At 31.9% G+C, this 14381-nt stretch overlaps 1 protein-coding gene across 1 annotated transcript; it reads left to right on the top strand.

Moving 5' to 3' along the window:
- Positions 1–670: 670 nt before the first annotated feature.
- Positions 671–5296, top strand: LOC102585112 (transmembrane protein 87A-like). Its single transcript, XM_006361271.2, has 5 exons — positions 671–996; positions 2060–2978; positions 3278–3373; positions 4172–4308; positions 4842–5296. The coding sequence occupies exons 1-5, from the start codon at positions 782–784 to the stop codon at positions 5011–5013; spliced, it is 1539 nt and encodes a 512-aa protein (XP_006361333.1). The 5' UTR covers positions 671–781; the 3' UTR covers positions 5014–5296.
- Positions 5297–14381: the final 9085 nt, after the last annotated feature.

Raw genomic sequence — 14381 nt, 5'->3', positions numbered from 1 at the left:
TAAATATAATTTATAATTAAATTGTAATATTTCAAACTTTTAACAGATTTTGAGTTTAGACTCTTGTTATTTTTAATACTCTATTTTATTTTTATTATTTAATTAATTTTTATTTAGCCCACGGGCCGACCCTATCCATATTTCTCAAGCCCCACAAATCGGCAGGCTTATTCAGGCCGGACTAAAAAACTTTTTTCTTAAATGGGCTCCAAAAATCATAGCCCAACCCTATCAAATCACGGGTTAGGCCAGGCCGGCCCTATGGGCCTAGCCCATATTAACGGCTCTAATAATCGGTAGATCTTATTCCTATTTTGTAAAGAATAAAACACAACGTTAATAAGGATTAAATAATATAAATATAAAAAAAGAGAAAATAGTATCCATTCAGTTTCAAAGTAAATTTTGTTACAGAAAAAAAAATTAATACTAAGTTACTCTTATTTGTAAGATATTTTTTAAAATTAAACACTATTAATGATGGATAGTTTTAACCAAAACTCTCCATTAAGTACTCCCTGTCTTTTTTGAATTTTGAGATTGAAACAAGTTTTTATTTAAGAAATTTTTTAAATAAAGTTAAATTGTTTGACTTTCGAAAAACGAAAACTATGCATAAATCGGACCGAAGGAGTAGAAAATTGTCTCTCTTAAACGTGTAGGTCCCACTCCCCCGTGGGTAGTCCTCCTCTTCCACTTCTTTTACTAGTGCAACAGCAGATCTACCATTTTCTACACAAGCTCAACTTCTTCTTCTTCTACTGAGCTCTGTTAAGGGGCAATGTCGTCCTTCGGAGCTTCAGCTTCAGCCATTGTTGTACTTTGCTTATGGTCACTTCACTTTACACAAGCTTCACTACACGATTACTCTGCCGAGAAATTCGCAAACAAAGGTAATGTATTCGTAGTCCATGGAGGTAGCGAAGGAATTTATTCTTCTAACCCTAACCTCAACCAATCTTCTACCTCCTCTTCAGATGGACACTCTTTTATACGGTGAAAATCTCTCTTTCCTACTCTTCCTTTAAATAATGTATTTTAGCTATGACTGTTTTGAATTTTGATGTTTAATAGCTTCACTCGAAGTTACTGTTATTATCTGATAGTTTTTTCTGCTCATTTTGGATTTTTATTTATATTGCTGTTTTTAGTGGATCTTAATTTGGGATTATTGAAGATTAGTTGATTGATGAATTGAGATTTGAGATTTGAGAGTGGGGTACTGACTTGGTAATTTATCATTTTTCACTTTGAAAACAAAACCTTTTTTTTTTTTTCAAATTTCGCAATGAAACATGGTCAAACGCTTGTTTGGCCATGAAAACCCAAATGTATTTAGCTTTATTTGGAATTTTTGAAGTTGGAGTTGATTAGCTGACAAAACGTTTCAGGATAGAAACCTGTAGATTTCTACATAGGCATGCGATGTCCTTGAAGAAGATCAATAATCCATGTCATACCAGGCATACATGTATGTTGTCGTGTGCGAGAAAATAACACAACTCCAACTTCAAAAACTCCAAATAAAGTGAAATAGTTTTTCATTTCCATGGCGTTTGGTCATGTTTCATTGTGAAATTTGAAAAAAGTAGTTTTTGTTTTCAAAGTGAAAAATGATATCTGAATTTTTTAGATTCTCAAAGTAGCCCCTTTCGACATGATCCATTATTTAAAGCTTAAATTCTAACTTGTCACATGGAAACTTAAGCTAGATGTCAAATATAACACCATTCTTCTGCTAAAAGTACACTGAAAAAGGTATTAAGTGGAAATTGATCCCTAGGTAAATAACTCAACATCCAACCAAGTGCACCATTTAGCATTCTTGTAGCATAGGTGTGAACAGATATTATTATACCAAATTTTTGAAAATATATACATCAAATACCTAGTTTTACAGTGAGACCACGGGTTCACGTGCCCCATTTTTAACATGTAAATTCGCCCCTGAGCTCAAGCATTTTTCCTTGTTATTGTTGTTGGAATGTTGGTAATAGAAACATATATCACAGAGATAAAAGTTCAGCATTTTCTGACCTTTATCGTTTGTAAAAATCAGCTTTGAGAAGATTATATTCCGGAGACCTGAAGAATTTTCAAACTTTAGCTCAGGATCAATTCATGCAGTTGTTTTTGAGGTGGATGACCGAGAGACAATTGGCGGCTCTGCTTATGGGGGGCAAAGAGCTGTTTGTTGCACAGCAGATCTTGCAAAACTGGGAGTTTGTACACAAGGGGAAATAATCCACCGCCCATCTACTAATAATCCTGGTTGGCCTAAAGTATTTGGTGCCTCATTTGGCATTGATGAGTTTGAAGCAAAACTGCAGCCGAGAACAATACATATAACAAAAACTGGAATGTACAATGTGTACTTTATGCACTGCGACCATAATCTTAAGGAAGTTGTTGTTGAAGGGAAAACCATATGGAAAAATCCTAATGGTTACCTACCTGGTAGAATGGCACCACTTATGAATTTCTATGGGTACATGTCTCTTATGTTTGTGTTACTAGGGATCTTTTGGTTTTCTCAGTATGCGAGATTCTGGAGAGAAGTTCTTGCTTTACAAAATTGTATTACTCTCGTTATAACGTTGGGCATGTTTGAGATGGCATTATGGTACTTTGATTATGCTGAATTCAATGAAACCGGAGTCAGACCAACTGGGATCACTGTATGGGCTGTTACCTTTGGTGCAGTAAAGCGCACAGTTGCTCGTTTGATTATTTTGATGGTCTCTATGGGGTATGGTGTTGTTAGACCTACCCTTGGTGGTCTTACATCCAAGGTTCTTTTGCTTGGAGGAACTTTCTTTCTGGCATCGGAAGTGCTTGAACTGGTAGAAAATGTTGGTACTGTTAGTGATTTCTCAGGAAAAGCAAGGTTGTTTTTTGTACTTCCTGTGGCAATCTTGGATGCTTTCTTCATCCTCTGGATATTCAATTCCCTTTCTGCAACTTTGAATAAACTTCAGGTACAGTGACCTTTACTTTTGCTTATAACTTTGTGTCAATTTGCTGGTCTATAAAAGGGCTTCCTTTCCGCAATTCCTATCCTATTAATGTATTTGTGAGTGACCAGAGATCTTGACGTGATACATGTTCACCTTCAAATATATATTTGTGAGTGACCAGAGATCTTGATGTGATACATGTTCACCTTCATATATATATATATATATATATGAAGGTTAATTATGACATGACTTCATGTTTCCTATCATTCTTACTATCAATCAATGGTAGTTCATTTGCTGCTGTTGTGGATTGACAGGCTAGAAGATTGTTGGCCAAGTTAGACATATACCGGAGGTTCACAAATGCTCTAGCTGTCACAGTTATTGTTTCTGTTGGTTGGGTATGCTATGAGGTAATATTTGGCTATCTTCAATTTAAGGCTGATCTTTTTGTTTATTTCCATCAATCTAATATAGCGATTCTTAGAGTTTATCTACTCTCCCCGGAAAGAGCCAAATGATGGCAACCCCAAAGTGATCTTTAAAAAGAGATCTGAATTAAAGGAAAAATAGCCAAACCTTAATGCTCAAGTGTCCAGTTTATGCGTACAGGCCACAGGGAATGGGTTTGTTGAAACAGTAACCAAAATATTCAGCACTCATCTTATCCATTAACTGACCTGCAATTCTTGATAAACAAACATGAAAACAGTAAAATTAGGTGCTTGCGGGTGACAGGAAGGTGGTGCTTTTATAGGAGTTACAGTTGTAATGTTATTCGTGTTCTGTTCATCTGCTCTAAGCCATTAAATAAATAAGTAAAAGCATCATAACTCAACTTATCTTTTTCTTCTATCCAGGAATTCTTAAGAAACCTAAATGAGCAAAATTTTAGGAAAGAGTAAATCTATTACTGAGGTATAATGAGTAAATAAGTTTAACGAGTGCAAGGGCTAGGAGACCTACCTATTTAGTAAGCATTTCCATTAGCTGAAGCACATATGTTTGGTAGCGAGATTCTTACTTTCCTCAACTTAGGATCAGTTGGAATGATTGGGGGCTTATGTGGATCCTTCAAAATTGGAATGTCCTCCTATCTCGTACCTGAGTTCATATAACATAAGTTTCTTATCGTCCTAATTTTTCCGGTTTTTTGTATTACCAAGCTAAGCATTAAAACTCAATTTATTGAGACGATTTTTCCATGGCAGCTGTACTTCAAGTCCACTGACGTGTACAATGAGCGATGGCAAAAGGCCTGGATTATTCCTGCCTTCTGGCAAGTGTTGTCTTTCTCTCTCCTTTGCGTCATCTGTGCTCTTTGGGCTCCATCTCAAAACTCCATGAGGTAAGATGACCAGGCTTTCATCTCTATAATGCATGTTTTAGATTTGATTGAGTTCACAGGGCTCCTAGTGTGAAATTGCTCTACCATAAAACATGCTAAAATGATCGTTTAGTAATGATGAGTGTTCTTTCTTATATTAAAAAAAGAACAAAGATGATCTGAAATGTCCTCTGAACTAGGGATCCATGGCAATTTTTATCTTAATAGAGTATGAATACTTTGACCATGCGAGAAAATGAGATGATTTTCTCCTCACCCAACCCTCCCCATTTCCATTGAGAGATCATGAACGAATGAAGTTCCTTTGTCAGTTGAGAAGGAAAGAAGAAAATGATACATATTTTCCCGGTTTCAAAGATTCAGGATCGTTTTCTTCAAACCATTTCATATCTTCCTTCTTCATGAAAAGAATCTCAAAAACCACAGGTCTTTCTGTGAAAAAAATTGGCATTTGGTAGAACCTATATGTTCGCGATATTTACTTTCCTTTTCTACACTTATATTCTAATTGGTTTTCTTTTCGATACAACCAGATATGCCTATTCTGATGATAGTGAAGAGTTTGATAAGGATATCACCTTGACACTCATAAAGCCCTCCCCTCTACCAACAAAGGATGTAAGAATTCCATCCGTAGTGAGATCAACGCCTGGTGGAGATGGGACATCTAATGGTGGTGATGTAGAAGAAGACAAGACAGAGTAGAGTATATATATATATATATATATTGTCCATACTACTGTAAACGAAAAACGTCACGAAAAAAGAGTAATTGCTCATAGAATCTTGTATCTGGTGTTCTCTGTGCAAAAATATTGAAGGTGGGATCAGGTAAAAGCCTAGGTAATAATAGTTAAATTCTTAATACAATAGGGAAATTGTTGCCTTCATTCATATTTGTTTCAAGTACTTATTAGAATACTGTATGTGTTGGCCAGTATTCATTTTATTTTACTGTCTATGCAAATCTTAAATTATTCTAAGTGTATGTCAACACATAGTGATCATTTATCGACCAATGACTTTGGTTATCAAATGATTGAATAGACGGAAACATATTACTTATGGTAGTTAGTTGTCATTCATTAAAAGCATCTAATGAATTATAAGTTCATCGCGCCTTACTTATCATTTCAATAACTCAGCTTGCTCATAAGATCCCATAGGTGATGCAATAACAATCAAGTTCAAATTTCATATTTAAAACTAGGCTTCAATCCCTTGAGTTAAAATACAAAATAATCAAAATAAAAAAATATTATATACGTAAAAAAAGTTATCAATAATAAAATAGATATTGCATAAAATAAGAACAAAATTATATTTATGATAAATAGGGCAAAGTTAAAACGTTTTTTTTTTATGTAAAAAGAAAATATAATTACTTTTGGGTAGTCTAAATCAATTATTACTTGTATTACTATTCTGTGAGATATCAATCCTTTGACACTAAAATAAATTAGCTAGATTTCGAGTACCACATTCATAGAACTATTGATTTCGACCTCACCTAATAATTAACATGTCAATTAAATCATAGGCGAAAAAAATATGTGAGATATCTAGGAGGGTCCCTTACTAGATGTTTTGATGAGAGGCATTTAGAATAATAAATTCTTTAAGTGAAATTGTATATATTTTTATTTAAAGAATATTTTGTTAATTTTTTTAGATGCAAAGTTGTTATATACTCATAATCAACTAATTATATGATTTTTACTTCTAAATTTGAAAAAAAATCGTATGCTTTGAATTGTTTGATATGATATATCTTCAGTTCAATGTGAATATGATCTTAGATATAAGAACGTGAAAGTCAAGGATTAAGGTAAAAGATTAATAGGTAATTGAGTATTGATTTCTCTCCCTTTTGTTATTGTTGGTGGTGGTGGTGGGGATCATGGTGGTGGTGGTAGTGGTTTCTCTACACATTTATTTTTCAAGACCAGTTTTGAAACACTTTGTTCTCTACTCACACAAGTAGTCAGTAAGGTCTGCGACTAGATCTGCTTGTGGAATCACTTTGAATGTGTTATTGTTGTTGCTTTTAAGGGTGTACATGACATGGTTGATTCGAATTTTTCTAATATCAAATGTAATCATTTGTGTTAAAATTTTAAATTTGTACATCAACCAAATTAATAAAAATTGGATTTTCTAACCTCACTTTTTTAGGATTTTTCAATTTTCTCGGGATTTTGGATTTATTTATTTATTCGAGTGAAGCCTTCATACAAACACACAACTAACTTCTGCTTTAAACATTTCTTTAATTCTACCAAGATATAATTATCTACGGTGTTTCTTAAGAAAATAACTTAAAATTCAAGATGGGTGATGACACTAAAATATTCAACAAAAAATAATAATGAAATCGCATAGAATAAATATTGTAGATTTATAAGTCATAATGAAAATAACCATGATTTAAAAGTACTAAGTCATGTTATAATAAGTATTAGTTGCATGATTAAATGTCAAAGAAGTAATAAAATTAGTTTATGTATTTTAATTGTGTAAACCAATGTAAAACTTAAGAACATATATTCGACATTATTGAGTTACTAATATCTATGAGCTATTACTTTTTTAAAATCACTCAAAATTCCAAGTCTCAAACTTAAAATAAATGTATTGAAAGATAAAAATCTATGAATTTTTTTTTAAAATATTTATAAATTACATCAAAATAAATACTTTTACGTATAAATATTTTTAAAAATTGTATACATGTAATGTCACTGTAACGATCCGTTTGGTCGTTTTGAGTACTAGAGCTTTTTATTGCATAAAAGACTCTTCAGATGGATTTTAAATGGGTATTTTGGACTATTCGTAACTACAATTATAGAACTAATGGGATAGTTTTAATAAATTAGTTTAAGTTAGGTGGTTAAAAAAAAAACATTAAAATTAATAGTGGACCACTTTTACTGCTTTTATAAGTAGCTTCATATAATAATCGGAAAAGGGTCAAAAATACTCCTAAAATATAGGAAAAGGTTTAAAAATACCCTTCATCCATCTTTTGGTCTAAATATACCTTCCATTCATCTTTTTGGCTCACTTATACCCTTAAAACTAACAATTCTCTCTTTATTCTTTATTTTTTTAAATAAAAAAAAACATTAAAATTAATAGTGGACCACTTTTACTGCTTTTATAAGTAGCTTCATATAATAATCGGAAAAGGGTCAAAAATACTCCTAAAATATAGGAAAAGGTTTAAAAATACCCTTCATCCATCTTTTGGTCTAAAAATACCTTCCATTCATCTTTTTGGCTCACTTATACCCTTAAAACTAACAATTCTCTCTTTATTCTTTATTTTTTTAAAATAGTTATTATGTGTCATTCTCCTATTGGATAATATAAAGAGCTCACCTCAATTAGATTATTTCTCATTATTTATCCAAACCAAAGCAATATACCTCTTCAAGACCCCAATTTTTTTTTTATATAAAAAAAATTGTAGTTATTTATTTATTTATTTTTGGATCCAACTCCTCTCCATTTCCTCAAATTTTTACTTAGATTGAAGACTCATGACATGAGAAAAAATTAATGGCTAATATTTAATTAATTAAATCAAGATTCTAAACATGACATAGATGATTAATATTTTATAAACAAATTTTTATGTCATAATCATAACAATATATTATCTTATCCATAAATACATTACACACTATTTTTCTTTATTTCCTACTTAAATTTTCCCTATGGCTACGACCGTCCATCTGTTTTTTTTTTCTTTTTTTTAATGAGTTGATTTTTAAGTAAAATTGTTTGTGGAACTTTTTCTTTGAAAAGTATTTATCACAGATTAGCAAAAAAATTAAGTTACCAATTTTATTTTATTTTTTTAAAAAAGGAAGATAGATGTTGTGGCACTATTAATATTCTTATAATATATTAATTATTTAAAATAAATTTTTAAATTTTTTTTTAGAGCAAATATAAAAATTACTAGATTTTTTTGATAAAAAAAATTGGCGTCTTGAAGAGGTATATATTTTTTTATTTGAATAGATTATGGGGAAAAAATTTAATAGAGATGAGATTTTTATTTTATCTAATAAGAAAATGACAAATAATAATCTCTTTTTAAAAATAAAACAAAATAAACTTTGGTTGTTAGTCATAAAGGTATAAGTTAGTCAAAAAGGTGAAAGAAAGGGTATAGGTGAGCCAAAAAGGTGAATGGAAGGGTATTTTTAGACTAAAAGATGGATGAAGGATATTTTTAGACCATTTCCTATAGTTTAAGGATAGTTTTGACCCTTTTCCGTATAATAATTAGGGCTTACTAATTTTGAGTGGTTAATTAAAAGAAAAGAGGGCTTGACGGTTGGGCAGAAGCGGTAATGGAGAAGGTCGATTCAGGTAACCTAATTTACACTTTCAATTTGGTTTACATATAATTATCTCTTGGTGGCTGTATAATTAAAGCTTGGTGAATAGATAACAATTAGAAACTATTTTATAATTAAGATTGGATAATAGATAGTAGCGTTAGGTTGGGTTGGAGGTGAAACTATTAGGCAAGAATTTATATTATTATTATTATTATTTTAGAGGTAAGAGAATTAAGGTGTTGCATTCATATATGTGTGTATATTATATTTTAATGGAAAGTAACTAACTAATTACGTGATTGTGTTTGATATATTTTGGACAAAAATAGTGGATTGACAATGTAACTAAGGGAATCTTTGTATAAGGAATTAATGATGCTATTGATTAGAATAGTGATGAGTTAAGAAGGGATAGAAAGGATGAATTGCTAATTGGAAAAGTCATGCATATAATTTTGTCTTTGTTCCTCTTGTTGTTTATGTTGGAAATTCCAAATTCCTCTTTTGATCAGAATTACTAATGAATACAATCACCTTCAATTATCCATCAGAAGCTATATGAGATGTTGTAGGTACGGTTTGTGTGTTGGATTGATTCAGTTATCTATCATAAGCTATATGAGATGTTGTAGGTACGGCTTGTGTGTTGGTTGAAGTTTGATCGTAAGATATCATATAATAAATCAAGTTTTGATATATTGAGATAGGTAATTAAATATTAGGTGTATCGAATTATTTAAATTCCATTAAAGATATGCTAATGGGAGGAATTAAGACTTACCCATATGTTTGAACTTTAAGAAATTGATTATAGAATTAGGTGAGTTTTTGGGTCTAGGCTAGACATAGAATAATATGAGTGTTTATAGACTCGTTAACTTACAAATTATGCATATATATTTGATAGATTGGAAAGGTTCGGAGGCATTGAGGAAAGGAAAAGTATTGGAGAAGTAACTTGCTTGACTTCAATTATTCGGTGGAGGTAGGTTATGGTTTATTCTATTTGATAGATAGACTCTTAATAGTGATTGATATGCATTGAATGATATTGTGAAGTTCTCTATGTACTTGATTGTGTGATTGTGTAGCTTGGTTGTGTGGTTTGTGATTGGTCTGAAATCCTGAGACCGTGGAGTTTATAATCTTGAACCCTCTCTATCGAAGTGATGCGTTGATTAAAGAAGGCTTGATGAAATATTGTTAATGAATTGAAAAGTGGTGATAATAAATAATAAATCAATTATATAATTGGATCAGAGTGTCACGTTCCGACACGGTATAAATTGGATCGGAGTGTCATGTTCCAACACGGTATTATTGGATCGGAGTGTCACGTTCCGACACGGTATAATTGGATCAGAGTGTCACGTTCCGGCACGGTAACATTAAAGGATAATGATATTGAATTAACTTAATGTACTTAATCTCAAAGAACTCAATTCCCAAATTAGTTTGGTTTGGAGACATGAATCCTCATATGTGATCTTGATATTGTTGACTGATTACGTACTTACTTTAGTGTTGTAGACATTGGTTCATGTGTTTGTTGCTTGCTACCTACTAAGTGTCATAGTTGATTTTATACTATTATTCATTACATATTAGTTTCTATTTTGGGTTGGCCGATGATATCTACTCAGTACATGTTGCCCTATACTGAGCCTTACTTGTGTTTTTCTTTGTTTTCTTTTTGTGGAGTGCAGTGAGTGTATCAGCGACTTTGACTCGCCCTCAGCTCTAGCCAGTCTCCAGCACATCAGGTTCCAGGGTGAGCTATTCATTCCAGCTTGTGTTGGATTCTCTTGGTCATGGCATGATGTCCATAGTTTTGGACATAAACTATTTTATTCATTTATTTTGGTGTCTTTAATACTCATAGACTTAGTATTTGAAGATTAGATGTCCTTGATGTGATGACTTTCAGATTTTGGGGATAATAAGTGTTAGACTTTAGAGGCTTATTTGATTGGTTACTTTAATAAGTTTTGAGCTTCCTCATTATTGTTGTTATTCGTAGTTGAATTATTGATATATGTTGGGGTTTGGATTCTTTGGTTCGCCCACTTAGGAGGTTAAGTGTGGGTGCTACTCACGACTCATTTTGGATCGTGACAGTCACATTGGTTTAGTTAATTTGATTAGACATTTTTAGTTAAAATCAAACTAAATCAATTATGATCAGATTTTTTTTTCTCAATATCAAATCATGTCAAATTAAATCATTAATCAGATTACTTTTTTGATTCGATTCGAATTATCGATTTAGTACGATTTGTCAATTTTTCTTATACACCCCTAGTTATATATAGGGCCCAAAAAAAGTTGGGATCCTCTAAGAGTCTTTGTTTTACTATTGTCTTATTATGGTTTAGCACTGTAAATATGAATGATGAATCACCTTATTTTATACCTCTTGAGGATTTCAAGGGTTGTATTTTCAAGCCATTTATAAGTATTGATGTTGAAGTCATATTTATATTAGATATCACATTTTTCTTGTCTTTAATATTTTCAAGCATGATTTTTTTTTACTAGTTCTAGTAAATTGTTGAAAGACTTGTCTAGGCTAGAAATAGTCTTATTATGACTTTGACTATATGTATATTTCTATTATATAGAAGGTAGAGTTTTCAAACTTTCAACATGGCTGTTTTTTTGGAGAAAATGACATAAATAATCCCTTAACTATAGGAGTAGGTCTAAAATGGTCCCTTAACTATACACTTAGCAGATATTGTCCTTTAACTATTCAAAAATTTATCAACTTTGGTCCCTTAACTATACACTTACCGGTTTTAGTCTCTTAACTATAAAGTTACCGATTTTAGTCTTTTAAGTATTCAAAAACTTGTCAGGTTTGGTCTTTGTCCATTTCTTTAATACAAATAGCTTAGGTTTATATTAACGGAAATATTCGTGAAATTAAATCTTTAACTCATTTTTAAAGTTGTTTCTCTATCCCCGCCCTTTTTCTTCAAACTACTCTTATAAAAAGAACAATAACGTCTACGATTCAAAATAAAATTAATGAGAAAACAAGATATAAGTCATAATTTTATTCAATGGAGGATAAAATTAAGCATATAATTGTTGTTAATGACTTGAAGTCGCATTTGAATATTTTAATTAGTGCAGATTTTATTTAATTTACTCAAATTCTTTACGTAAAATAAAATGAATAGAATTATAAAATTGATATATTTAAAAAAAATTACAAATCTACCATTTTATAAATTTCAATTTCTTAAAAATTAAACAAATTATGTTCAATGAAGTCGTTGAAGTACAAACTTTGGATTTAATGGGGAATAATTTTTCTTTTGACTTATATTTTCTTTCCTCGTGAATTTTATTTTAAATCGTTAAGATTAAGGTTTTTCGCATAAGGTTAATTTGAAGAAAAAGTAGCGGAGCGAGAGAAACAACAGAAAAAATTGCTAAAGAATTTCTCGAGGCATGAATTCCTATTAATATAAATCAAACTATTTATATTTTTAAAAAATGGAAAAAGACCAAACCTGGTAAGTTTTTGAATACTTAAAGGACTAAAATTGGTAACTTTATAGTTGAGGGACTAAAACCGATAAGTGTATAGTTAAGGGACTAAAGCTGACAAGTTTTTGAATAGTTAAAGGACTATATCCGTTAAGTGTACAGTTAAGGGACCATTTTAGACCTACTCATATAGTTAAAGGACTATTTATGTCATTTTCTCCTGTTTTTTGCCATATTTAGAAAGCTTAAGGGCAATTTGGTCATTGCCCCTTGCTTATTTAAAAGGGTCACAACAAAATTGCAAGATAAACTTGCTTAGAAAATTTGTACTTCTTGCTTTGTTATTTGGACCTCAGCAAAAGCTCTTTAAAAAGTCCATCATTTTCTATTTATTTACAAACCATGCCTGCCATTAAAGAATATGATGGGTCCTACTTTTTTGTTTTTTCATTAATGGCATAAGACATGGGTCCCGCTAAATATTAAGTACTTATTACTTTTTTACTGTCACAAATAAATATTCTCTTTATTTAATTTTATTTGTCTGTTACTTAAGACTATTTTTTTATTTTTATCTATTCATTTTCACATATTAAGAAATCTGATTTTTTTAATCCATATTTTGCTTTCAACATTAATTACTTATTATTTCTCAAATTATTTTTTAAGATCTAATACTATTTAAGATCAATCAATAAAAATAGTGTGGTAAATAGTTATATCAATTATTATTTTCTAAATTGGTGTGCCAAATTCAAATATGACAAGTAAAAATGAATAAATAAATAAAGTAATACATGTTATTAGCTCTTATATTAAAAATATTTTCTTTTATTTCACTTGTTATTGTGATAAATTAAGAAAATTAATTATTTTCAAGTAATTATCTGAAATACTAATAGTTAATTCAAAATTTTGCAATATAATTAATAGTTTCAACATGTCAGTTTTTGATCATTAACTGAAAAGATTGTGGGTATTATATTTTTTAAAATAATTTTTAATATCAGCTTGCTTGAAAAAAAATTGTTATTTCTATTTTGTCATGTGGACTGCATCAGCAATTTCTTTTTTAAAAAAAATAAAATCACTCTTTTCAATTAAATTATACATTATACCTTACCAGTATTGAAATGCATTAAATTTGTAGGGTCATTTGTCACGTCCCGCCACATCCCAGTGAAATTTTGCGTCCGGATAGGGGCGGAAGGGTCTAGAGTTGTGGAGAGGTTTCCGGAAGACTCTAGAACCCTCTAGATTATTCAAGAAGACCAGAGAATTCTCTAGAATTCTCTAGAATAATGTAGAAACTTCAAGAAAGTCTTAGAAGGTCCTAGAGTGTGTAGAGAGTTCTAGAACTAGGACCAAAGTGTAAATAGTTAGGGACTTGTAAAGTAAATTTAAATTGCACTTTAGTCCCTAGGAGTTAGTATAAATAGAGGGTGCCATTCATTTGCAAGGCATCCAACCAAGAAAGCAAGCAAACAAAGTTGTAAAGCATTCCTTCCAAGCTAATACAAAAGCCTTCTTCCAAAAATTCTCTTTAATCTTTCTAAGTCTTCCTTTACATTTCCTTAGCGATCTTAGCATAAAGGGTTTACTTGAGCTTACGAGATCTTGAAAGATTCGTGAGTAAGTTGTCAAGTGCCGCACGGAGCATTAGTAAGACTCTAAGTCTGTGACAACTTGGTATCAGAGCAAAGGTTTGCACTAAGGGAATGGCAACTGAATGAGACATGAACACCGCTGCACTACCAACGTCCGTCTGGAGGGAGGAAAGAAGTACCGCAAAGGAAAGAACCATCAAAAGGGTAGTGAGGAGATGTTGCTCGACCCCACACCAAGCGAGGCGCTAACATCTCATCCACCTTCGATCATCGAAGCAAGTGACGATGACCATGGCGAGGAGCCCATTGACGTCACACCTGGAGAGGAGTGGATCGCAAGGGTTGAAACGGCGAGGCAGGCCGTGGAGATATTAGGCCGGCGTTTGAATGTGGCCGATGGTAAGTTCAAGACCCTCGAAGACTTCACCCTTGAGGAGACTGAAAACCTTCGCAAGGAGTTGGAGGGACGTCAGCGGGCCGAGTTCGAGATGAAGGAGGCTATCACTTCCTTGGAGTGTCGGCTCATGGAGGCGTAGAGCACGATTGAGACCATGAAGGCCGAGATGAAAGCACTCAAGGAAGGTGTGGCAGCTGGAGGATCATCGTCGCT

Source organism: Solanum tuberosum, unplaced genomic scaffold (assembly GCF_000226075.1).
Source record: "Solanum tuberosum cultivar DM 1-3 516 R44 unplaced genomic scaffold, SolTub_3.0 scf00344, whole genome shotgun sequence".
NCBI lineage: Eukaryota > Viridiplantae > Streptophyta > Magnoliopsida > Solanales > Solanaceae > Solanum > Solanum tuberosum.
This window is presented reverse-complemented; position numbering and strand designations above follow the sequence as displayed.

Coding starts and splice junctions, on each gene's coding strand:
- LOC102585112 (XM_006361271.2), top strand. CDS start 782: ATGTCGTCCTTCGGAGCTTCAGCTTCAGCCATTGTTGTACTTTGCTTA. Junction 2,979..3,277: donor CAACTTTGAATAAACTTCAG/GTACAGTGACCT, acceptor GTGGATTGACAG/GCTAGAAGATTGTTGGCCAA. Junction 3,374..4,171: donor TTGGTTGGGTATGCTATGAG/GTAATATTTGGC, acceptor TTTCCATGGCAG/CTGTACTTCAAGTCCACTGA.